This window comes from Microtus oregoni, unplaced genomic scaffold (genome assembly GCF_018167655.1).
Source record: "Microtus oregoni isolate MIOR12 unplaced genomic scaffold, Mior012 000016F_ref0000370, whole genome shotgun sequence".
NCBI classification, from domain to species: domain Eukaryota; kingdom Metazoa; phylum Chordata; class Mammalia; order Rodentia; family Cricetidae; genus Microtus; species Microtus oregoni.
The window spans coordinates 40,838,321-40,865,552 of NW_024543075.1; the positions used below are offsets into that span (position 1 = coordinate 40,838,321).

At 42.3% G+C, this 27,232-nt stretch overlaps 2 protein-coding genes and 1 pseudogene across 2 annotated transcripts; 2 read left to right on the forward strand and 1 right to left on the reverse strand.

Moving 5' to 3' along the window:
• The first annotated feature begins 681 nt into the window (after positions 1-681).
• LOC121457470 (olfactory receptor 52K1-like) lies at positions 682-1,635 on the forward strand. Its single transcript, XM_041666158.1, has one exon. It carries the CDS (start codon positions 682-684, stop codon positions 1,633-1,635), a length of 954 nt encoding a protein of 317 aa, XP_041522092.1.
• A 5,003-nt stretch (positions 1,636-6,638) lies between these two features.
• Positions 6,639-18,299, reverse strand: LOC121457384 (annotated as a pseudogene).
• A 1,014-nt stretch (positions 18,300-19,313) lies between these two features.
• LOC121458080 (olfactory receptor 52L1) lies at positions 19,314-20,264 on the forward strand. Its single transcript, XM_041667205.1, has one exon. The coding sequence runs from the start codon at positions 19,314-19,316 to the stop codon at positions 20,262-20,264; it is 951 nt and encodes a 316-aa protein (XP_041523139.1).
• The last annotated feature ends 6,968 nt before the right edge of the window (positions 20,265-27,232 follow it).

Here is a 27,232-nt window from a genome sequence, read left to right on the forward strand (position 1 = left end):
GCTTCTGTTTACTCTCCAGGTCACCAAAATGTTAGACATTAACACAACAGCACCTAGAAGGAGGGGGAGATACAGCAGGTGAGGCCATCAGTCACCGAGGTAATGGGTCAGGAAGCAAGTGAACAGGATGGGAAAATGCAAGGGGTAGTCTGACCAGCACTGGCATCTCCAGGGACTGCGTATTATTCTCTAATGTTGGTAGTTAAATTCAGTCTAAAAGAGTGACTTGCCTCTAGTTGAAGGATTTTCCAGACATTAATATTTTTGGCAGTTTTGGGAGTTCAGTGGATTAAGGTTTACTGACACTAAGGCCAATGATAATTACATTAGTACCAGCATTTGGCATATGATCTTGAGAGAAAAGATTTTAAACTAATAATACTTACTAGATACTTACAGTTAAATAAATTAGCCCAGAACACACATACTGTGGATTTAAGCTTAGAATCTGGTTCCTGAATGTCTCACCAATGTATTTTCAACAGTCTTACCTCTTCTGATTTGAAGATGTGCAGAAATATTGAATAAACTGAGATGCATTTTGAGCATTTCTTTAGAACTAACTGTGGGGTAAGAGGGATGTGGTGCTTTTGTTGACTTCCTATTAATCTTCACTCACTGGGTCTAATATCCCTGCCTTTATTTGCAGTGACCCTCTACTCCTCAATGTGGGATAACACCATGATTCTTTCCAATGATTCTCACCTCCTTTCACATACTTTCTTCTTGGCTGGCATCCCAGGCCTGACTGCTGCCCACATCTGGATATCCCTTCCCTTCTGCTTCATGTTTGTCCTGTCACTAACTGGGAATGTACTCCTGCTTTCTCTAATCTGGTCAGAACACAGGCTTCACCAGCCCATGTTTCTGTTTCTTGCTATGCTCTCTTTTGTTGACCTGATCCTCTCCCTCTCCACTCTGCCCAAGATGCTGGCTATTTTCTGGTCTGGTGCTACAGCCATCAGTTCCTACTCCTGTCTGTCCCAAATGTTTGTCATCCATGCATTCTCTGCCATGGAGTCAGGGGTGCTGGTGGCCATGGCCTTGGATCGCTTTGTGGCTATCTGCAACCCATTGCATTATGCAACCATCCTTACTCCTGAAGTTGTCGCCAAGATCGGAGGCCTGGTGGCACTGCGAGGTGTCGGTTTAACCATCTTCTTTCCAAGCCTGGCCCATCGACTGTCTTACTGTGGTTCACACACAATTGCTTATACCTACTGTGAGCACATGGCAGTGGTGAAGCTGGCCTGTGGGGCCACGACACTGGACAGTCTCTATGCCTTTGCTGTGGCAATCTTTCTTGGTGTGGGGGATGTGGCCTTCATTGCCTACTCTTATGGGCAGATTGTGAGGACGGTGATGCGTTTCCCTTCCCCCGAGGCACGTGGTAAAGCAGGAAGCACATGCACAGCCCATGTCTGTGTCATCCTCTTCTTCTATGGTCCAGGATTTCTTTCTGTGGTCATGCAGCGCTTTGGGCCATCCACAGCTTCCGCTGCCAAGGTCATCCTTGCCAACCTCTACTTGCTCTTCCCCCCTGCTTTGGACCCCATTGTATATGGGGTTAAGACTAAGCAGATCCGAGAGAGTCTGTTCACAATTATACGTCCCAAGAAGATTGAACCCACTTGACTGCCATTTTTGTCAACTGGGATTCAGGGGTCAATATGCCCCTTCCCCATAGATTAGAAGTTCTACTGTCCAGATCATTTGCCTGATAGAGACAGAAGGCATTCTGGGATATTGTAAGAAGGGAAATCTTTTCTGGGTTCTCCCATGTTTATATATCTGAATTCAAGACTAAGAAGGTCTGTAGGATCTTATTTATTCACTAAGCAGTACCTTTGATATCTTTTCTTCTAAACATTGATAGTTTGTGTTAATGATATAGCTATAGCAGGTAGTTAAGAAATAGGATGTTAGCTGGGCATGGAAATACAGGAGAAAAACTGGGGCAGGAGGATCATGAGTTTGGTATTAATCTGGGATATATGGTGAGTTGTAATCTGATGAGGGTTACATAGCAAGACCACATCACACATGCACACATATAAGGATTTTTATACACCTGGGCTCCAAGAATTTAGTGAAAGCTGTAAAGTGGGTGCCTATTCTGAACTTGTGAGGAAATAAGGGAGCTCCCACCATGTAGCACACACAGTCAGCCTCACATGGGCACAGATAGATCCTCTCTGCTAGAGAAAGTCTGACTTCAGAGGACAGCTATCAAATTGTGGAGATGTCTTGGAGTTTGAGCATCTGAGAAAATGCTTCAGACTCTTCATGCCCACGTAATTCCAGAGTTGCATGCAAAGCGTGGTTTCTTTATTTTATAAAGTTTAATTTTGTGATAGACTGTTCTTTTAATACTACACATTTCTAATCCTTGAGAATAATGTATTCTTCACTTTCTCCATTTTTAGTCTGAGGAATAGAGATTCAAGCATAGAACTTGATTGCCTGCAGTATTTTTCTTGATTCTCATTCTATTTATTTTCCTTTCTTCATTTCTAACTCTTTTGCTCATTTCCTCCCAAACTGCTCCCATTGTCATTCACTTATTTGCAGTGTGCTTTTATATTTTTACATGCCCTCGAAACACATAGTATTGCCCTAGTATTATATATCCTGTATATGTAAGTGCCCTTCTTTAAGTTCCTCAAATATTTGTGTTCCCTCCAGTGAGAGTTAGCTAAGGTGTCTGTTCTTAATCTCACCATTTTTGTTCCCCTCTATCCATTTGGAGAATTCTCCAATCACATCAAGTCATTTGTTTTCCACCATCAGAAAACTTGGCTTATTTCTTTCTTAATTTATTACAATTCACAAATGTATATGTATTTTTAATGGGGGAATTATTTCTGCATCTACAGCAGACAATGATTGTATTTCTGTCATGGTTCCTGGCATTTGATAAGTAATAAGTGTTTCCTTAATAAATGAACAGATCTCTCTTTAATAAACTGCCTTGACAATAGCACATTTCTTCATTAGCCATATAATATATGCCTTGGAATAAATAAATAAACAAATCTTTATAATAGTGAGATTCATTACATTTTATTAAAATGAAATAAACCATTGTCATCATTATCACATCACAAACACTGGCGTCTTAACTATCATATTCATGATTGACACCTCCTTCCATTCTTTCCAAATGTTGTAATTTCAAATGGCTCTGTTTCAGGCACTGCAGAGTGCACTGGATGCCATGCTTGCCCTTGCACGGCAGACTTATGTCTGTAGCAATCACCAAACAGAAAACTAGCATTTGTCTTCCGGTCTTGACTCATTCTCCTTCCGTTTCCTGAAGGAGAAAGAAATCATTTTCTTTCATATTTGGAGTATTTCTCAGAATTTCAGCATGTTAGTAAGATGAAGATCTCGGAGAGAGAAGGAATAATTTCAGGATTATGAAGGTGGATGCTTTAGGTGGGTCAAAGTTTGAGTGAAGGTTATCTTCAAGGGACTTAGAAGTCTCTGAGGAGTTTGGATAAACTACTTTGAGCAATTCTCTGAATATATTGAATTAATGAAAAATATTGTAGATAAAGGCCAATCCTGTGTAGTAAGCTCTTACACTGCGGTTCCTTGAGATAAGAAGCTGGCTTAGCCGGGCGGTGGTGGTGCACGCCTTTAATCCCAGCACTCGGGAGGCAGAGGCAGGCGGATCTCTGTGAGACCAGCCTGGTCTACAAGAGCTAGTTCCAGGACAGGCTCCAAAACCACAGAGAAACCCTGTCTCGAAAAACCAAAAAAAAAAAAAAAAAAAAAGAAAGAGCTGGCTTATGTTCCCATTCATTTAGTGTCCTCCAAGTGGAAGCAGCTTATGCCATTATTCTTTGCATTTGGTGTATGATGGCAATGTTATACTCCCGTCAAGTGGGGACTGTGTATTTCTCATATTTCTGGTTGATAGTTAGTTTCAGCATGCTCGGCTCTAATACATTGTCAGCTCATTTCCTGTGAAAACAGTAAGCACACTATAGTGCACCCCCAATGTCTATGTCATGAGGCCCATCTTTTTCTGCCCCTTCCAGCTGGTGGTCTTTCCTCACTGCCCTCACTAAGCAATGACATTTGGAAAATGTTCTCTTGCATGATCCTGGTTATTGGTATACATGTAGATGATACATTGAACTCTGGCTTTTTATGTCCTTTGGAGGATGTCTTTATCCTTCATAGGTCCCTATCTACCTGCCCTACCTATTCACATAACATATCCTTGCATATCCTTGAACATCTCCAAGGTTCCTTGCATTTGATTTCCAACAGGTCTACCACTGTTTAAACTATTTCTGTCCATTCTTTCAGGACGATATTTCATTGGTGAAATTGTGGTCATATGCTTGCTTTCTACTTAAATTCATGGCTTTCCACAGCTCTTTAACATGACATAAGACTCTATACTCTTAGGCCCTTGTTTATATTATTATAACCCCAAATTTTAGGAACTTGAATGAAAAAACAATTCATCCATGTCTTTAAAAACACTAGATTTAGCTCAGCTTTCCTAGCCAGGCAGTAGGAGAGTTTCCTGCAGATAGGCTCCCCCAATACCCAACCCCATCCACTGGACCCTTCAAGGTACTAGCCACACCATGTCCCCAAACTCGCATACCATCCTGTAACCTCAGTGGAACTCTGAAACACAGCTTGCTCCAATACTGAGGGGACTAAGAGGTGAGTGAACAGACATGCGGTGGGACACCCCACTCTCTAGGACCTCCACAGGGGGACAAAACCCAGGGCCCCTCCCCCAACTCCCTTGGCTTTTAGCCAGCCAGCAGGAAAATTTCCTACAAGTAGGCTCCCATACACCCAACACCATCCAATGGGCCCTACAAGCTACTAGCCCCACCCTGCTCCCAAACTCATCTATCATCCTACAACCTCAGGGAAACTCTAAAACACAGCTTGATAAAATACTGAGAGGACTAAGAGCTTGCTACAACACACTGAGGGGACCAAGAGAGCAAACCAGGAAAGAAGACCAAGAGAGCAGGTTTAGAGAGACTTCAGCGGCTTCCTGAGACACAGGCATTGATAGTACAGAACAGACCAAAAAAAGATTCCCAAACACTCAGCCACTGCAAGGATTGGACCAACGCACAGAGACACTGCTGACCTCATTTGAAGGAAGAGATTGGTAGATGCCGATGCAAGAATTTATTAAAAAAACCTAAAAAGCAACATGGTACCACCAGAACCCAGTGTTCAAAAAGCAGGAAGACTTGATTATCCTAAACCAGAAGAAGCAGAAGAAACTGACTTTAAATGTAACTTTATGAAAATGATGGAGACATTTAAAGAGGAAATGAAAATTTTCCTTAAAGAAATGGAGAAAAAGAAGTAAAAAATTGGAAGAAATTAATAAATCCCTCAAAGAAACCCAAGAAAACCAAGAAAAAACAATCAAACAGGTGAAGGAAACAGTTCAAGATTTGAAGATTAAAATAGAGGCAATAAAGAAAACACAAACTGAGGGAACTCTGGAAATGAAAAATATAGGTAAACGAACAGGAACTACAGAGACACGTATAACAAACAGAATACAAGAGATAGAAGAAAGAATTTTAGGTACTGAAGATTCTATTGAGGAAATAAACTTAGTGGTCAAAGAAAACACTAAATCCAACAAATTCTTAACACAAAACATTTGCGAAATCTGGGACACCATGAAAAGATCAAACCTGAGAATAATAGAGGTAGAAGAAGGAGAAAAAAATTCCAGCTCAAAGGCACAGAAAATATATTCAACAAAATCATAGAAGAAAACTTTCCCAACCTAAAGAAAGATACAAGAAGCTATATAACACCAAATAGACTAGATAAAAAAGTCCCCTTGCCATAAAACAATCGAAACACAAAACATACAGAATAAAGAAAGAATATTAAGAGATGCAAAGGAAAAAGGTCAAGTAACATATAAAGGTAGACCTATCAAAGTTACACCTGACTTCTCAGTGGAAACCATGAAAGCCAGAAGGTCCTGGGCAGGTGTGCTGCAGACACTAAGAGACCGAGGATGCAAGCCCAGACTACTATACCCACCAAAGCTTCCATTCACCATCGATGGAGAAAACAAGACATTCTATGACAAAATCAGATTTAAACAATACATATCCACAAACCCAGCCTTACAGAAAGTACTAGAAGGAAAACCCCAACCCAGGGAAGTTAACTGCATCCACAAAAACACAGGCAACAGATAACTCCCCACCAGGGAAATCCAAAGAAGGGAAACACACAAACACTACTACTGAAAAATAATAGGAATTAACAACTGTTGGTCATTATTATCTCTCTTTTTTAGATTAAAAAAATTTATCCTCTGACAAAAGCTTTACTGACAACTTTCCATACAGTTAGCCAAAAAAGAAAAAATACAGAATGCAGCAGATAGTATTTCATACATGGGAAACACAACAGGTGTTTTTTTCTTGTAAAAAAAAACAAAACAAAAATCCCCAGACCCACGAGCTTAGTTTTAGCAGTGGACAGGATGTCACCAAATGAACCAGAACAACCCAGCAGAGAATTAAAACCAAGGAGGTAAGTAGGTGGAGAAGGGAGTAGATTTTAACATGACTGCTCTGTGACTCAAACACAGCTGGAAGAGCAGGTGTGGGCTAGGCAGCGTCTCTGACTATAAGCATCACCATATGCTCTTCCTCTAGCTCGCCCAGGGTCTGCAGTGCCAACTGCGGGTACTGCTGTGAGAAGTCACAGGGTGGGAAAGCATAGAGCATGCCCGTGCTGTCTCTGCCCGTAGTCCCACCCACTGGCAGGCTGATCACCCCTGCATCCTGCTTCTGTTTCAAGTAAGAGATCAGGTTCCTGAGAAGCCACCTCTGCAGGCCTGGTTCCACCGCGGGCATCCCTTTAGTGCCAGGCCCACTGGGGGCTGACTGGATGGCTAGGAGCACTGCATAGCCTTTGGGACTCCCCTGCTTGATGTGACAGGTGACCTTGTCCAGCTTGGGCTGGTCCAGTCGAAGGTGCTGGGCAATCTTTAGCTGGGTCAGCTTGCTGCCAGAAGTGTGGTCTTTGAGGAGACCGCTGATAACTCCCTGGTCCCCCTCTAGGATGTGCATAGATGTTGGAAAACAGCTGTTTTCAAAACCAGAAGCCCATTCCAACCCAGCTGCAGTGTCTGAGCGTACTCGGAAAGAGTCTTTAGCTTTTTGGTCTCGTGTTTTGGCTCTTCAAGAGTCTTGGACTCTGCCTCAGTGGTCTGATCATTGCGTTCACTCTTTCTGATCTTTTTTCCATGGGAGGAGTCTGGAGCCTCGTGGTGGTGGTGATGGTGGCCCCTCTCCTCCGCACCATGTCTGCTGTTGCTGAGGGAGTTGCTGCCTGTCTCCGTGCTCACTTCACTGGAGTGGTTTTCCTTTTGGCTATGCTCAGGGGTGCAGTCCAAGCCTTGCTCAGACTGCTGCCCCCCCACCCTTGGTCCTGCTCCGTTCCTCATTCGGGGGAATGAGTTTCCCTTCCACAGTCATTGGAAAGGCTCCTCCGCTTGCGTCTCTTTTCCCAGGGCTTGGCTATACTCTGGTCCCTATCTCCTCCCCAGCGCTCAACACTTGGGCTGCGCACTGAGCAGTGATAGCTCTCCAGGCTATTTCCGCAGTCCAAACTTTTACTGAGGCTGGTCTAGTCCCCTTCCAAAAAGGTCTGATCCTGGTCTGAAGAGAGGGGGTGTGGAGGGGTCCTATCCCGCACCCTAAGGTCAGCATCCAGGTTTTGATGCCGGGTATATCCATCAGTGAGCAGCTCATAATGCACAGGGAGAGGTGAGGGCTGGTACTGCTGGGGATAGCGAGTCTCCTCTGCTTTGGCAAAATCCACCCTGAGCCTGCGATCTGGAACACCCAAGGGAAAGTCCCTCATTTTAGCATGGGCGGCTTGGGCTGCGTCCAGGCTCTCATACTGGATATAGGCAAAGCTGTCTCCTTTGATGTGATCGATGGTCCGAATGATCCCAAAGCGATCAACTTCCCTGCCCAGGGCTGTCAGCGACGTGTTAGGTCCCAGACCACCCACCCAGAGGCGGGTGGTGGGGTTAGCCTTGCAGTAGCCTATCTTGATGGGGTTTCTGCCAATCACCCAGCCGGACATAGCCATCTTGGCCCTGTGTGCCATGTCCAGGTCCTGAAACTTGAGCAAGGCATAGGCACCACCATGGCCATGGACAGGCTTCTTGATGACTACCTCCTCAATGATGCTGTACTTCTCGAAGGCCCATTAGAGCTCCACCTCAGATACACTGTGGTCCAGGTTCCCAATGAAGAGATTGCACGTGGCCTTCTGGTCATCCTCCAGCATCAGGTCCTCCTCGCACACGGCCGGGTAGCCATAGGGGTGCCCGCCATCATACAGCCCGTTGTAATCCAAGACCCGCTCTCGAGACAATCCCAAGGCGGTCGACCGAGGCAGAAGCAACCAGGGCAAAGGCTGAGGTGGCATGCTGAGCTCAGGGATCCTGAGGGGGTGGGTCATTATTATCTATCAATATCAATGAATTCAATCCACCTATAAAAAGACACAGGCTAAGAGAATGGATACGAAAACAGGATCTAGCCTTCTGCTGATACAAGAAACACACCTCAACCTTAGAGCCGATATTAATTCAGAGTAAAGGGTTGAGGAAAGGTTTTTCCAATCAAATGGACCTAAGAAACAAGTGGGTGTAGCTACCCTAATATCTAACAAAATAAGTTTCAAACTAAAATCAATCAGAAGAGATGGAGAGGGACACTTTAGACTCACAACAGGAACAATCCATCAAGATGTAGTCTCAATCCTGAACATCTATGCCTCTAATACAAGAGCACCCACACATGAAAAAGAAACATTACTAAAACTTAAGTCGTACATCAAACCCCACACACAAATATCACGAGACTTCAACACTCCACTTTCACCAATGGACAGGTCAACTAGACAGAAATTTAACAGAAATAAGAGAACTGGCAGATGTCATGAATCAAGTGGACTTAGACATCTATAGAACATTCCATCCAAACACAAAAGAATATCTCTTCTTCTCAGCACCTCATGGAACCTTATCTAAAATTGATCATACTTGGTAACAAAATAAACCTCCACAGATACAAATAAAAGTGGAGTAACCACCTGTGTCTTATTGGATCACCATGGATTAAAGTTAGAATTTAACAATAGCACTCTTAGAAAGCCTACAAACTCACGGAAATTGAACAGTGAACTACTAAACTACCCAGGGTCAAGGAAGAAATAAAGAAATCAAAGACTTCCTAGAGTTCAATGAAAATGAAGGCAGAACTTATCCAAATCTATGGGACTCTATGAAAGCAATGCTAATAGTAAAATTCATAGCACTAAGTGCCCACATTAAAAAAAATTGGGAAAAGCTCACATTAGTTACTTAACAGCACACCTGAAAGCTCTAGAACAAAAAGAAGCAGACTCACACAGGAGGAGTAGAAGACAGGAAATAATCACATTGAGGGCTGAAATCAACAAAATAGAAACAAATAAAACAATGCAAAGAATAAATGAAATAAAGGGCTTGTTCTTTGAGAAAATCCACAAGATAGACAAACCCTTATTCAAACTAATCAAAAGGCAGAGAGAGAACATCTGAATTAACAAAATCAGAAGTGAAGAGGGGGACATAACAACAGACACTGAGGAAATTCAGAGAATCATTGGGTCATACTTCAAAAACCTGTACGCCACAAAATTAGAAAGTGTAAAAGAAATGGATAATTTTCTGGATAGATACCATATTCCAAAATTAAATCAAGGCCAGGGAAGCAATTTAAATAGACCTATAAACTGCAAGGAAATAGAAGTTGTCATAAAAAACCTCCCAACCAAACCAGATGGCTTCAGTGCTGAATTCTACCAGAACTTCCAAGAAGAGCTAATACCTATGCTTCTCAAAGTGTTCCACATAATAGAAACAGAAGGAACATAGCCAAACTCTTTTTATGAGGCTATAGTTACCCTGATACCAAAACCACACAAAGACTCAACCAAGAAAGTGAATTACAGACCAATCTCACTCAGGAACATGGATGCAAAAATTCTCTATAAAATGCTGCAAACCAAATTTAAGAATACATAAAAATCATCCACCATGATCATGTTGGCTTCATCCCAGAGAAGCAGGGCTGCTTCAAAATACAAAAATCTGTCAGTGTAATTCATCATATAAATAAACTGAAAGGAAAAAAATGATCATTTCATTAGATGATGAAAAAGCATTCAACAAAATCCAACACAGCTTCATGATAAAGGTCTTGGAGAGATCAGGGATATAAGGAACATATCTAAATATAATAAAAGCAATATACAACAAGCTGAAAGCCAACATCAAATTAAATGGAGAGAAACTCAAAGCGATTCCACTAAAATAAGGAACAAGACAAGGCTATCCACCATCTCCATATCTCTTCAAAATAGTTCTTGAAGTTTTGGCTATAGCAATAAGACAACAAAATGAGATCAAGGGGATTCAAATTGCAAAGTAAGAAGTTAAACTTTTGTTATTTGTACATGATACGGTAGTATATATAAGTGACCCCAAAACTCTACCAGAGAACTCCTAAGCTGACAAATACCTTCAGTGATGTGGCATTATACAAGATCAACTAAAAAAAGTCTGTAGCCTTCCTATATACAAATGATAAAGCAACTGAGAGGGAAATCAGAGAAACATCACTTTTCACAATAGCCACAAATAACATAAAATACCGTGGAGGTAACACTAACAAAACAAGTGAAAGACCTGTATGATAAGAACTTTAAATCTTTGAAGAAAGAAATTGTGGAAGATATCAGAAAATGGAAAGGTCTCTCATGCTCTTGGATAGGTAGGATCAACATAGTAAAAATGGCAATCCTACCAAAAGAAATCAATAGATTCAGTGCAATCCCCATCAAAATCCCAACATAATTCTTCACAGACCTTGAAAGAACAATACTTAACTTCATGTGGAAAAAGAAAAAACCCAGGATAGCCAAAACAATCCTGTGCAATAAAGGAACTTCCAGAGGTATCACCATCCCTGACATCAAGGTCACAGAGAGGTTGACCAATGGAATGGAACTGAATACCCAGATATTAATCCACACACCTATGACACCTGATTTTTGCCAAAGAAGCTAAAATTATACATTCCATATATATATATTTTATATATTTCCATATATAAAATGGAAAAAGAAAGTATCTTCAACAAATGGTGCTGGCATAACTGGATGTCAACATGTAGAAGTATGAAAATAGATCCATATCTATCCCCAGGCACAAAACTCAAGTCCAAATGGATTAAAGACCTCAACATAAATCCGACCACACTGAATCTGATAGAAAGTGAGAAGTAGTCTTCAATGTATGGACACAGGAGACCATTTCCTAAATATAGCCCCAGTAGTGCAGACACTGAGAGCAACACTAAATAAATAGGACCTCCTGAAACTGAGAAGTTTCTGTAAAGCAAAGGACAGAGTCAATAAGACAAAAAGGCAGACTACTGTATGGGCAAAGATCTTCACCAACCCCACATCAGCCAAAGGGCTGATCTCCAAGATATATAAAGAACTCAAGAAATTAAATATCAAAATTCTAAATAACTTAATTAAAAAAATAGGATACAGACCTAAAGAGAATTCTCAGCAGAAGAATCTAAAATGTCCAAAATACTTGAGGATACTTAAGGAAATGTTCAACATTCTTAGTCATCAGGAAAATGCAAATCATCTTACACCTTACACCTGTCAGAATGACTAAGATCAAAAACACCAATGGTAGCATATACTGGAGAGGTTGTGGAATAAGGGAACACTCATCCACTGCTGGGAATGTAAACTTGAACAACCACTTTGGAAATCAGTATGGCAGTTTCTCAGAAAACTGGGGATCAACCTACCTCAGGATCCACCAATACCACTCTTGGGCATATACCCAAAAGATGCTCAATCATACTGCAAAGGCATTTGTTCAACTATGTTCATAGCAGCATTATTTGTAATAGCCAGAATCTGGAAACAACCTAGATACCCCTCAACTGAAGAATGGATAAAGGAAATGTGGCAGATTTACACATTAAAGTACTACTCAGCAGTAAAATACAATAACATCTGAATTTTGGATGAAAATGAATGGAATTAGAAAACAGACCCAAAAGATGAATATGGTATGTACTCACTCATAAGTGGATACCAGCTATAGACAAAGGGTACTAAGTCTATAGTTCATGATCCTAGAGAAGCTAAGTAATAAGATGAATCCTAAGAAAAACATATATAGATCCACCTGGAAAGTGGAAACAGACAAGTTCTTCTGACAAAATTGGGAGCATGGGGGTGGGGAGAGAAGGGAGGGTGGAAGGGGAAGAGGAGGGGAGAAGATGAGGGGTGAGGAGAACTTGAGGGAATGGTATATTTGAGAAGGAGAAAAGAAAGAGATGAGAGCAAGGAAAGAGATGTCTTGATTGATGGAGCCATTATAGGGCTAGCAAGAAACCTGGCTCTAGAGAAATTCCCAGGAATCCATAAGGATGACCCAAGCTAAGACCCTAAACAATAGAGGAGATGGGGCTCTATCTTGACTTGCCCTGTATTCAGACTGATGGATATCTTAAATATAACCATAGAACCTTCATCCAGTAACTGATGGAAGCAGAGGCAATACCCACATCAGAGCACTGGATTGAGCTCCCAAAGTCCAGTTGAAGAGTGGGAGGAATGAGAATATGAGCAAAGAAGTCAAGACTGTGATGGGTACACCCACTGAAACAGTCTACCTGAGCTAAAGGGAGCTCACAAACTCCAAACTCCAGCTGGACTGGGAAGGAACAAGCATAGGACCATACTAGTCCCTCTGAATGTGGTTGACAGTTGCATGGCTGGGACAGACTGAGGGGCCACAGGTAGTGGCACTAGGATTCATCCCTACTGCATGTACTGGCTTTAGGAACTTATTCTCTTTGGATGATACCTTGCTCAACCCAGATATAGCAGGGAGGTCCTTGAACCTTTCCCAAAGTAATGTGCCTTACTCCTTCTGAGGATTGGGGATGGGATGGGAGGGTGTGTAGATGGAATGGGAGCAGGTGAGAGAGTGGGAATTGGGATTGGTATGTATAATAAAAAAAGATAGTTTGTTTTCCTTTTTTGAAAAATAAATAAATAAAAGAAAAAATAAGACAAAACAAAACACCAGATTCAGCCTGGTTGGGTTGGCACAAACCTTTAATCCCAGCACTTAGGAGGCAGAGGCAGGCAGATCCTTGTGACTTCAAGGCCAGCCTGGTCTACAAGAGCTAGTTCCAGGACAGGCTCCAAAGCAACCCAGAGAAACCCTGTCTCAAAAAACAAAACAAAATACAAAAACAAAACACCAGATTCTCTTTCTTCCTATGAGTACCCCTAGCCTACCAATATTTACTTTTAACTAATATTTCTGGTCACTGATTTGCATGAGGGAGGTATTTCTTGAGCCCCCTACTCTAAGAAGTTCTTGCCATCATGCATCATTAAACACTTTGGTTTAAATCTGTAACATTTATGATTGCCATTGATATTCATGTTATACTGCTTAATATATAATCAACCCATGGCTCACAATGGCAGTTGTGTCACACTTACACATGGCATGGAGTTGGTTAAATGAAAGCTCCTCAGATTATGATGGTGTGACACCCAATAATCACATCATAAAATGAAGATGTTGTAAGTCACAAATAAACTTACACATAACCTGTTGGGCACATGAGCTTAGCAGCACAGTGTACCACAGATACCAGGGCTGGTTTTTTGTTTTGTTTTTGTTTTTGCCTTCTTGGCTGTGTGACTACCTGGAGACTAGAGTTCAACTACACTGTACAGCATTGAAAGAGAACACTACCCCACATCAGCTTGGAAAAGACTAAAATTTGAATTGTTTGGCTTAGACTGAATACATAATCCCTTTGCACAACTGTAAGGCTGGGACTAGGAAGTTGAAAACTATGTGCATTTACTTGATGAATGAACAGATGCAGCTTTACAATATATGAATGAAATAGTTTTGACAAGAGGAAAGAAAGGATTATGAACTGAAGCATTGCTGTCATGGAGACAGTAAACCCTGGGTATGGTGATGGGATCGACGTCCTTGAGAACCGCAGTCTGAGACAGTTGGCATTATTCTTCAGAAACAGACTCTAAGGTACAAATTCAAATGAAGGGACTCTATTGTGAAGTAGATGTGGGAGCATCGATGTGGAAGATTGAGGGAAACCTGATGGGCAGATGAAATTATGCTGTGATCAGGATGTCTCGGCTGCGCTGGTGACCCAATAAGACCTCTGGAACTCCAGTGACTGTTCAGCATGTTTTCAGATGTGAACAAAGTGTGTTTTATGTTTGTATTTTCACATCACCAGTCGAGTGAGGGCTGAATGGAGAAAGAACGTAGCCTGGGGTGGGAAAGCCTCCTCATTTTTTCTCCTCTGTGAAAGAGTGACTCAATTCTGAGCTTCCGGCAGCTAATGCTTCTGAATCTCGGATCCTAGCACCCATAACAGGTAAAGAATTCACTGGGGCATGACAACGGTTTGTGAGAAAGAGATGTTTGAATGCCACAGCAGCTCGAGGTTCATGACTCACAGAGCACACATCTCCTAGTGCAGCTCACAAAAGTTCCGGCTCAGGAGTCACACTCAGCACACCCACATAGTTCTGAGTGGGTGCCACCACTGGCCTTGCCTCCCTGCCCATCCACCCATCCCTCTGGGAAGTTGACTCACCCCGTGACTCTCCTGCCAGTCTAAAGGCTAATGTGGGCTTTGACCAGATCTGCCTGCGAGTCCTTTGAGACCTGCCAGTGGCTATTAACACTCTTTCCCAGAGCCTGTTCACAGTTATGGTCCCTCCTTTGAGGAAACATCAGGAAGGGACTTCCCTAGCTTTCACAGTGACAAGACGAAGCACAGGACTTTTGCTGTGAATAACAAGGTCAGATTTGGAACTTGGTGCTGGGGGAAGCCTACTGATAGCTGTTTTTTTTTTTTTTTCCCACATCACGGTGGCAAGTTCTTTCTCTGCTTGTTTAATGGGGCTGCAACTCTGCAAACATACTGGTTTAACACATCTTGGTATCTGTGTATTCATGTGTACGCATGTGTGTATGTCTGTGTGCTGTGTCTGTACACGGTTTTATGGGTTTGAGCACCTGTATGCCTGAATATCAGAGGAGGACAGCAGGTATCCTCCTCAGCCTTTCTCCACCTCACGTTTTTTGAGAAGAGGTTTCTGCCTGACCCTGAGCTTAGTGACTCAGGCGGGCCAATGAGATGGAGCACCATGCTCACAGTGCCTGCACTGCAGTTGTTGAACGGACCGAGCTTTCTCTCCAGCCCAGAACTTCTTAGTAGCTTTGGATTTGTTTCTCCTGAGTCAGAATGTTTGCTCTTCCTAGGCTTGGCCTTGGCACTGTCTGAGGGTGTTAAGCACAGAGATCACAGAGGACACATTGGTACAAGTTAACTGTTAGTGCACAGACACCTGCTGACCACTTCATTCTCACGGGCAGCTAGAGACTCACAGCCATTTCATGTGACTTCATTTTCTCATCCTCAGAGCACACTAGCACAAGAGGATGCGGGGCCGTTTCTCTGAGTCCTTCCAGAGCTACTAATTATGTTGACAACTTTGGAAGCATTAGCTGCGCGGGCCTTGAGTGATGTGTTTAATTTTCTTTTCAACATTCAGAAACTGCTATGTAGCCCTTCTGAGTACAAAGTCTCCCTCATTGTGTCTCCAAAGCTAGAGCAGAGTGTCACCATGGAGACTGCACAGGTGCCTGGAAGCTCTGGGGCTGAGGAGGTGGGAGCTCTGGGGGTGACCTGAGGAAGAAGGCTTAGAGAACCTTCCTGAGTCTGGCAACTTTCCCCTTTTCCATGTTCTCTGTTGCCGGGTCTCCCTCAGCTGACACAGCTTCAGCAGACACATCTAGAGGACAGCACAGTGACAAGGAAGACAGTGTCCTGGCTGTCATAGCAGCTCTCAGATGGTGAGCTGGAGCTGTGCCTCTGAGTGCTCGGCTCGGCTGTCTTCCTCTTACAGCAGGGCATTATCATCCACCCCCTGTTTCTATACCTCTGCTGTGTTCTTGTCTTTCTCTTTCCCCTACTCTCATGGAGTCCAGGTCACTGTGAAGGAGATTAAGGAGAGAGAGTCATGTCATAGCCCATACAGTAGACTTCCTGCTCACTACAGACAGTTGAAGAAGTGACTGCTAGTCACTCTTATTTTCTATACACATCAAGAACTCTGTTTTTGTCTCTTATAGCTGAGATTCAGCAGAGCCCACATTAAATGAAGCTTCCAGTGTCTTGTAGGGTGGGGAATGTGAAGGCAAAATGGTCCCCTTTTAGTGGACACTCCTACTTATTATACTCTTAGCCCTTAAGTCCAGCCTCTGCTTCAACAAGTTCCCACAATTTCAGTTCCTTTAAGACCTTTGCATACTTGCTCACTTGTTATATAATTTAAACATTTGAGTAAGTGTTTCCTTAGCCAGGCATACGCGGGATCAATTGGATTCCAGGTGTGTTGCATCTTGCCCTGGGAAGTCTCCCATAAGACATCATCTTCACTATTCGCGGATTGGATGATCTTATGGAGCAAGGTAACCAGTGCAGGGACACATCATGAGAGAATTATAGCTGAGGACGAAGAGAGATGTGTCAGACTGCCCTACAGCCCTCAAGCACAACTGGACAAATGACAGATGGCTTGGGCTGGATCTGCATGGGTGTAAGGGAAGCACAGGGCTGGTCCTTTCCTAACTGTCTTCCACTTCCTGCTCAGAGAGGTAAATGCATCTTTCTGTTCGTATGCCTGGAGACAAAGGTTTTTCTTCTTTTCAGTAAGGGTCACAGAGGACCACTTTCTTATATGAGCAGCTCCAGACTTTTCCTTTGGACACACAAGTCACAAAACATAAAGAGACAGCTGGAGCTGAGGAACAGCACCATCACCCCTCAGTTACCCTGGTATTGCTCCTATAAAATCTGTGGACACGCTTCCCAAATGCAGAGCTGTACATTAGCTTCTGTGCTGAAAAATGCAAAGCAGGCTGAGGCTTGCATCACAATGGAAGAGCTAAGAAAAAGAACAAACTTTCTCTTTCTGTGGAGTACCAAGCACCGATGGAGAAGCCTCATGCGTGGTTAGAATACCATAGATCTTTCAGCAAACCATCACTATTCCTTTATCCTTAAAGGCTGGGAGATGTGCGTTTACTAAGTATCTTGAATTTTGTAGTTACGATAGACAGAGTTTGGGGCAACATCATAGTCATTGCTGACTTAATTTTAATCCCTCAGAATGATCTATAGATGCGGGATCCCCAAGAACTGAGTCCTGTCTGACTCTTTAAGTGTTTATGTATGAGTCTCAGAATAGATTATTGCGATTTCAGTGTTCATCCTTTTCTTAAGGCAAATATAGTCACAAATGTATCACCTAATCTTTCATTGAAGTGCTTTAGGGGTGAATCACATTCGCCAGATTCAACAGGGCACCTGTTTCATTTACCTGTGCCCACTGTTAACATTTATGAAAGGAACCATGGTGTATCTTGCAAGACAGCAAGAGCAGACTAGTAATAATATTAGTAATAATGAAAGCCATATCTTGTGGAATAATGCCAGTCTAGACTTGGAATGCATACATTGATCAATATTTATAGTAAGTTGTGTGGCAGATCTTTAGTTTACTGTCAGGTGAGAAATGAAAGCTTAGAAATTTTCAGTAGCCTGTCAAAGTTTTATTACTAGGCTATAAAATAGACATGGCTTAAATTTAATTAAATCTGTTATTATACACTATGAAGAGTCCACCAGGCTGGCTTGTGGCTACCAAGTTTAATGAGATCTGATTCTTTCTTTTGAAATAAAATACTATAACACCGAAAGGGATTTTGTGATGCTGGCAAATCAGAAGGCCAATGATAAACATAGACAGATCATAAAATATGGACAGCATTATCAGGGTTGGCAAAGCACTGTGAATCCTTCTGGAGGAGGAGAGGACACTGAGCTAGGAATTTTGACTGATGAGTAAGACCAATTTAGACAAGAGAGGAAGGAGAAAGAAGCATTGAAGCTTTGTATAATCACCTGTATGGTCATACAATTACAACAGCAACACAAAGTGACAGTAAAACATACGTGTAACGGACACAACCACTAGGAAAACAGCTCAATAAGATAATCTCGCAAACCTGCATGCCAATCTCTGATTCGCTCCATGTATGACTTTCACCAAAGCATTTGACATATACATGAGAGTTAGATTTTAGGGAGAATTTGTGATGTCAGGGTTTAAAGTAAATTAAAAAGAAGCGCAAAAGAAAGTTACAGAGTGCCACTGCTTGAGTTCACACTGATGTTTCTCCATCCTGATTTTTTCCAGTATGTCTGGAAGAATGTGGATAAGAGACAGTTGGTTTAGAAAATTAGGCAGTAACACTGGGGACCGAGAATGAAAGAATGGCGATGAGGTCTGAAAGGCAAAGTCAGCGGAGAATGCTGAAGGGATAAAAGGCGTCAGTTACAAGAATGACCTAAGGCAGATTAAACTTGGATAAATAAATAAGGGTTTATTCACAGAAATCTTAACATAAAGTAGATAGAGGATGTTTGTGAGCAAACAGAGAAATAGGTTGGTACATCACAGAAATATTTTTGCACTGAAGATGAGCTTAGAATGACTGAAGCACATTAACTAGTTAAAACCAGGCAGTGGATTGGTTAACACAGGCGAGCAGAAGGAGTAAGATTCTGAAACCTGGAGCCAACCTGAAATGAGGTGGAGAACACTGTGGGATGCAGCCTATCTCAGGAGCAGCTACTGAGTACTGCGTCTGGAGGCTGCAGGAGTTGATTGTCAGAGACAAAGGACAGCCTTCAGTACTACCTACACAGTGGTAAAGACAATGCTTTCAGGTAGACAGTTTCAAATATAAGTCATTGAATGACAGAGTTAGCATCTCTCTTAAGGCAGCCGTGTTCAGTGTTTGCTCTTATCTCACACTGCAGCTGGACTCAACCTAGTTCAGATGTGTGGAAGGCTCATCTGCAAAACATCTGTATGCAGAAAAGGTTTTCTTCCTTGAACCTAAATTTATTCCCTCTTGTTGCAGCTTATTCTTGAAGTCACCTTATTCTCAACGATAGCCAGATCTGCACAGTGTCCTAGCATATGAAGAACAGAGAAGTCATGACTTGAGTGTCTTTTGTTCATCTTCCTCTGCACTGCTAATCATGGCCCTTAGCAATTCCAGCTGGAGGCAACCCCAGCCCTCTTTCTTCCTAGTAGGTATTCCAGGCTTGGAGGAAAGTCAGCACTGGATAGCATTGCCCCTGGGTGTCCTTTACTTCCTTGCTCTAGTGGGCAATGTGACTATTATCTTCATCATCTGGACTGACTCATCCTTGCATCAACCCATGTACCTCTTCCTGGCCATGCTTGCTGCTATTGATCTGGTCCTGGCCTCCTCCACTGCACCCAAAACCCTCACAGTGCTCTTGGATCTTGCTCATGAGATTGGCTACATCGTCTGCCTGACTCAGATGTTCTTCATCCATGCCTTCTCCTCCATGGAGTCAGGCATACTTGTGGCCATGGCTCTGGACCGCTATGTCGCCATCTGTCACCCTCTGCGCCATTCCACCATACTGCATCCAGGGATTATAGGGCGCATTGGGATGGTGGTGCTAGTCCGAGGATTGGTCCTCCTCACCCCCTTTCCCATTCTATTGCAGAACCTTGTCTTCTGCAGAGCCACTATTATAAGCCACGCCTATTGTGAGCATATGGCTGTGGTAAAACTTGCCTGTTCTGAAACCACAGTGAATCGAGCCTATGGGCTGTCAGTGGCACTGTTGGTGGTCGGGCTAGATGTCCTGGCCATTGGCATTTCCTATGCCCTCATCCTCCAGGCAGTGCTGAAGGTCCCAGGGGGTGAAGCCAGACTCAAGGCCTTCAGCACATGTGGGTCTCATGTTTGTGTCATTCTCATTTTCTATGTACCTGGAATGTTTTCTTTCCTCACTCACCGCTTTGGGCACCATGTTCCCCATCACGTCCATGTTCTGCTGGCTACGCTCTACCTCCTAGTGCCCCCTGCCCTCAACCCTATTGTTTATGGGGTGAAGACTCGACAGATCCGCCAGCAAGTGCTCAGGGTGTTCTACATAAAAGCATCAAGCTGAGCAAGTCCTAATCACTGGCTACAGAGGCTCCTGTCAAGGACTCAGCCAAGAGCTCATGGCCGGCATGGAGTGTATGGACAGAAGCCATTCTGCAGTGAATACTCCTGCTTCTAGTTGTCTGTGCAAAGAGTACCCACAGACATGTGGCTCAACATATTGAGATGAATCTGGATTCATATATATTCCCCTTTCATCTTATTATTCTTTCCTACTCCAACAATTCTCCACTGTTGTCAGGGGAACTAGGGGTTAGAATTTTTTTTTGCTTTAATCTAATATCTGATCATGTAATATTGTCTTGAAGAATAATGGCAAATACCCATCTGTGCCTGCTTTGGGGTTCAGAGTGTCTTCACAATCTGCAAGCCAATGTAGTGGATGCATCTCACTGTCTCACAGAGTCTCTTAAAAAAGACACAAGAGTCACAGGCCAAAGTGCCACATTCCTTGGAATGTGGATGTTACTTACTTATTCACGTACAACAAGCATAAGTGATTTAGGCCTGCGTGCAACTTATCCTCAGAGGGATGAGATTTTCTAGGAATTATTATATTTCTACATAATGATTTTCTTTTTAAAAAGCTCATGTTTAAATTTTATTTATAGTTTTTGTTCAGCATAAACAGCAGACAAGGCAAAGCATTAACTACACCTATTCTTTAGGTATATTGTACTATTATCACTGGTAGAAGATGAAAGAGTGACATTACATAAGAGCCTGGGTCTCTGATGCTGTCTACGTAACAAACTGCAACTTGAATCTGAAACAGAAATAACTTTGTGTTTGGATTAGGCCACCGTGTATTTGAGAGGTCTTTGTTACAGTATACTAACCTACAACTTAAAAAGTGTGTGCTGGAGCTGGTGAGATGGCTGTTTAGTGAGTAAAGTGATTGCCACACAAACATGAATATCTAGAATTAATGTAAAGCCATGTATGGTGGAATGTCTAATTCAAGTGTGTGATAGGGGCAGAATCTTTGTGGGCTAGACAACCCGGTGTATTCAGTGGTGAAGAGAAGATCCTGTCTCAAGTGGCATGGAAGGTGAGGATTAGAGCCCTGAGAGTGTGGGGGCCAAAGGTTGATGTCAGCCGCCTTCTTCCATCACTCTCTTCCAATGCTGGGATTACAGGCACATGTTGTCATAGCTGGCTTTATTTTTTTAAATGTGGCTGCTGGAGAGCTGAACCCTTGTCCTCAGGCTGTGCAGCAAGCACTCCCTGCACCAGCTTCTCTCTTATGCAAAAAATCTCCTAAGTAGAAGCCAGGGCCATGCTGCCCTCCTAAGCAGCCCTTAATGACTGAATCTGGTGATTAGATTTCAGAACTATTAAATTAAAGCCATTTGAAATATACAGAACACTGAAGCTTTTTTTTTAAAAAAAAAAAACAAAATACCATCATCTTTGTTCTGTGAAACATCTCTTTAATGGAAAATTGAAAATATTAAATAAGTGTGTATTATATGGCATTATAGTCTAACAAAGAGTCAGTGAAGGGTGGGGCTCAGGAACTACTGGATTAAAGGAAAGAGATTATAATTCCTTGTAAAATAATTTCTTTGAATATTGAGTAGAACTTGATTATCAGTTTTGAATTGTATTAAAAAAGAGAAACAGAGAATGAGAGAGAGAGAGAGAGAGAGAGAGAGAGAGAGAATGCTACATTTCATGCCTGCATGATTACACTCTTTGGGTTTCATCATCTCAGCTCTGACAGGGACGGATGCTTCTCTCCCTATTGCTGAGGTCAAAGATCCAGCTCCCTGGAGCTGAATGGGATTGATCTGGAGTCCTATAGCCATTCAGTTGTTCTTGCTTAACTCTATGAGAAATGTTCACAGTTACATGGTATTGTACATGAAACACACACTATATTTGGTCATGTAATGATATAACTGCTTATCTGGACACACAGGAAGAAAATTTTACTAGCCCCTTCACTTAAAAATTTCTATTTAATCTTGAAGATCCTGTTCAGTCATATCTCACTCTATTTCCAGTTTCTAGACCTCACTGTCTTTTCCTGTATACTTTCTTCAGATTCCTTGGATACATTTTTCAGTTCTCAAAGCACTCTGACATTGGGTCCCTCGGAGTTATATTTATTTTCATAGTTTTGGGTAGCCCTTCCTCAGATTTAAAGCTGTGTCTATGGCTCATATTTCTCCCGAGTGATCAGAAGAATGGGGTTTAGATAACTCCTGACGCAACCATGAGCCCCACGAGGTGACACAAGTTAGACAGTGATGTCTGTGTCATCAGAAGGAGGTTAGCTTGTCAAGATAGGGCACCTCTAAAGTCACCTTCTTACTTAAAACAACTGGAAAACTAAGTTGGCATCCAGCAGAGGTGTTTACATATCTGTGTTTCCTGTGGCCCTGTTACCTGTGGCCAAGCTATAGAGCCAGTTTAACATCCCATCAACAAATAAAGGGTAAACTCAATATACACACAGCAGAGTTTTATCCATCCATAGTGAAATTATGTAGTGTTGTTTCTAACTAAGTCTTTATTGTTCTATTTTATCAATAAAAATTCAAGAGCCAGATATGGAGGCAAAAACCTGTTAGCTATAGAGGCAGAGAAGGTACTCTTCTGACCTCCTTTGCCATGGTCCCAGAAAATGACTTTCTCCTACACAGCTCAAACAAAAATTCCCCCAACAGATTGACCCTCCTTCTACTTTCTGTGTGTCTCTCTGTCCTCCTGACTTTCTTTACTCTTTATGGTTTCTTCCTATTAACTGGTTGCTTGCTCCACCTCTTGGCCTGTTGTTGATTTTATATACTCCTGTTTACAATATTTAAGCAGAAAGCTGTTGAATTAAGGTATGTGCTAGGGCTGAGCCACACCACAACTAGAAGTAGGTTTCTAGTAATTAACTGTAGCAGGCTTTCTTTGGGGCCACAGCTAGCTCCCAAATCATCACATGGAGATTTATTATTTATTTATTATTTATTATTAGACTTATCTTTTCTCCTTTAAAAATCTGTTTGCCTCAGGGCTTTTTGCCTTTCATTCTGTGGATCTTACTTTTCTGCTACTTGTGTCTGGCTAGCTGGCCACTGCCTGGCTTATGGTCCCAGAAATCTCCCTTTCTTTCTCCCTTATACTTTCCTCTTCTTCTCCTCGAGGCTAAATTTCTCCTCCTACTTTTACTCTTTCTGCCATCAGCCCCGCCTATCCCTCTACTGCCTAATTATTGTTTGTTCGGCTTTTTATTAGACCAAGTAGGTACCTTAGGCAGGCAAGGTGAAACAGCAACACATCTTTAAATAAGTAAACAAATGCAACATAAACAAAAGCAACACACTTTTACATAATTAAACAAATTCAGCATAAACAAAGGCAACACATCTTTGCCTAGTTAAAGTAATTCCACAACAAGTAACACAATCTCAGGATTTGCTGCATGATCAAATACTGGCAAGATTTCCCCCTTTTTTTCTGAATAAAAAGGAAAGGTTTTATCTCTAACATATTAAAAATATTTGCAGTAATGAAGCTATTTCTGTCAAGTTTTCCACAATGTCCAGCTTGATTGTATTTGGTATTTTTAGGATTAAGTATTTCTGAGTTAAAAGTTTTGTGAAATGTTTTGCTGTGGAATAATCATCTTGTACACTAATATCATGGCATATACTAGGCTATTTTGAGATTTCTTCTGCCAACAGAATCAATCCAAAACTCTTCACTTAACGCTCAGGCAGACTCTATGAACAAGGACAAAAGACAGCCACTTTTTTCATCAAAACATCACAGGAAATATCTCTAGACAACATACTGAAATTCTTTTGTGAAACCCCTTGAGTGACCCCAACCCAACATTTCAAATAACTCTTAGCACTGCTGTCTTCCATGCTCCTACCAGTGTGGTTCATTAAGCAGTGCTTAAAGCATTCCACTGCTTTCCAAACCCAAAGTACTAAAGTTCAAACTCCTCCAAACATAAGCATGTCAGGTCTATTACAGCCCAGTCCCTGGTATTAACTTCTGTCTTAGCTAGGGTTTCTATTGATGTGAAGAGATACCATGACCATGGCAACTCTTTTATTTTATTTTTTTTTATTGAGAAAAAAACATTTCCGCCTCCCCCCAGCTTCCCACTCCTCCCCCCTCCCCCCACTCCTCTCCCCGTCCCCCCACTCTTCTCCCCCTCCCCCCACTTCTCTCCCCCTCCCTCTCAAGTCTGAAGAGCAGTCAGGGTTCCCTGCCCTGTGGAAAGTCCAAAGTCCTCCCCCCTCCGTCCTGGTCTAGGAAGGTGAACATCCAAACTGGCTAGGCTCCCACAAAGCCAGAACATGTAGTAGGATCAAAACTCAGTGCCATTGTCCTTGGCTTCTCAGCAGCCCTCATTGTCCGCCATGGCAACTCTTATAAAGGAAAACATTTAAGTGAGGTGGCAGCTTACCATTCAGAAGTTCAGTCTGTTATCATCATGGTAAGGAGCATGACAACACTCAGGAGGACATTGTGTTGGCTTCACCTTGATCAGAAGGCAATAAGAAGTGGACCCAAGGTCAGAGTGATTTGAGAACTGTATCCAGGAATTTGAAGAAAGTATACAGAAAAGGATAGTAGGGTCCAGATACTGGAAATACAGTGAGATATGACTGAACAGGATCATCACGATTAAATGGAATTTTTAAGTGAGGGGGCTAGTAAAATTTTCTTCCTGTGTGTCCAGATAAGCAGTTATATAGTTACATGACTAAATATAGTGTATGTTTCACATACAATACCATGTAACTGTGAACATTTCTCATAGAGTTAAGGAAGAGCAACTGAATGGCTTATAGGACTCCAGGTCAATCCCATTCAGCTCTATGGAGCTGGATCTCCAACCTCAGCCATATGAAGAGAAGCATCCTTCCCTAAAATTTCAACAGTAACTTAAGGAACCACAGAGTCTTGTGTCAGATTATGACATGGAAAGTGTCCTTATGTCCCATGATGGCCAAGAAATAAAAGATTTTTCTGTAATGTCTTTCCTTCTCTTCCATCTCTGTTTAGATGTCAGCCTTTTATACCAGGTCTCTATAATTTCTATCTTCTCTGAAATCATCCCCTCCCACACATTCCAATTTACTAGGAGTTCCATGAACAGACTTTCTAAAGCCTCAGCTCCTTACCCTTGGAGACCCAAGTCAATTGGGTCTAGGAAGAGGTAAAAATAAAGAGCCCCTATGACCCTCATGATTTATTCACCAAAGTCTGGGTTCGGTTACTACAACAGCAGATGTATCTGTGAGTTTCATGGCCAAAGAAGGAGGGTAAGACTACTGGACTAAGTAGGGAGAACAGCCAGTGGATACAGCAGGCAGGCATCTTACAGGTCTCTACTAAACAGGAAGTAATGGAAGGGTGTGGGCGCTGTGGAGACTGTGGAGGAATTGGCACCTCAGGTCTGAGCTCACATGATGATACTTCCTGGGTGGCCTTTCAGCCATTTGTTTTTGTACAAGGCTTCCATTTCCTTGTGTGAAGGGAGATCAGGAGAGTTACACACACTTCCTCCTGTCCAGCTGGGAGAAGAAGCCTGCAGTGGGGTTAGGGTATAGCGATAAAGCCAGATGTGGTGGGTACAGTTTGTCACTGGACAGTGACCACAGGAGGCCTGAGAGGCTCTGACAACCCTTGTTCCAGGAGAAAGTGCTTTGCTTAGGAAAGCCCCCATAGGAACATTTTCTCGCATGAATTCAAGGTTAGTTTTTTGAAATTTCTCTCTGGTAGTCCAAGCTTTGCTTTTTCACCCAATATAGCCATTCACATTCTTTGATATTTTTATTTTCTGCAGAATGTACACCTATAATTTGCAAAAATGATCACCTTAGCCGGGTGATGGTATATGACTATAATCACAATATTTTGGAGGCTGAGGAAGGAGGATCAAGGGTTCAAAGTCAGCCTGGCAGCTACACTGAAACTGTCTTCAGAAACAAAAACAACAAAAACAGACAAACAGCCCTCTACCAAGTAACAAAAATAAATCATCAACAACAAACACCCAGTCAAACACACAAACAGCTCTCCATCCCAACCTAGAAACCACACCATGCAGGTAACTATGACTGTGTCTCAGCTTGCTTTGGATAGAAAAAAGTTGAGAAAGATCTCACCATGTGATTCTTTAGTGAATACCTGCCTGACACATCCCAGATGCTAGTCAATCACCAGTTAATAGAGTCCACCCCATTTTAGAATTCTGCAATTATTCTTTATATTGTAAACCACAAAAGTAACTTCAGAGCTTGCTTCCTTTCCTAATTCTGTTTCTGACTCTCTTTCCCTAGTGTGAAACACCACAGAAATTGGCTTTGTAAAGTTAGAGCTCAAGTGACGTCACTGGGTATCCAGTTCCCAGTGTTCTCACAGGTTACCAGGCTCCGTGAAGGTGCTAGATGATGCAAACCAGACACACAGAGAGGCTCAGAAGCAAACTCACATCCAGTTAAAGTTGACAGGGAGAACAGAGGAAGAACAGCCTCTCCCATCCTCAGGTTCCCACACTATGACAGTGTTCTCCTAGCAGAAGCCTTTGAATGCTCTTTTGGGTAGATAAAATGAAGTAGGGTTTAAAGTTGTTGAGGTTTCTGTCCGGTGCTCCAATGTGGGTCTCTGTCTCTGTCTCCTTTCCATGCCTGATGAAGGTTAATATTCAGGAGGATGCCTATATGTTTTTCTTTGGGTTATCCTTCTTATTTAGCTTCTCTAGGATCACTGATTATAGGCTCAATGTCCTTTATTTATGGCTAGAAACCAATTATGAGTGAGTACATCCCATGTTCATCTTTTTGGGTCTGGCTTACCTCACTCAGGAGAGTGTTTTCTATTTCCATCCATTGCATGCAAAATTCGAGAAGTCATTGTTTTTTATCGCTGAATAGTACTCTAATGTGTATTTATTCCACACTTTCTTCATCCATTCTTCCATTGAAGGACATCTAGGTTGTTTCCAGGTTC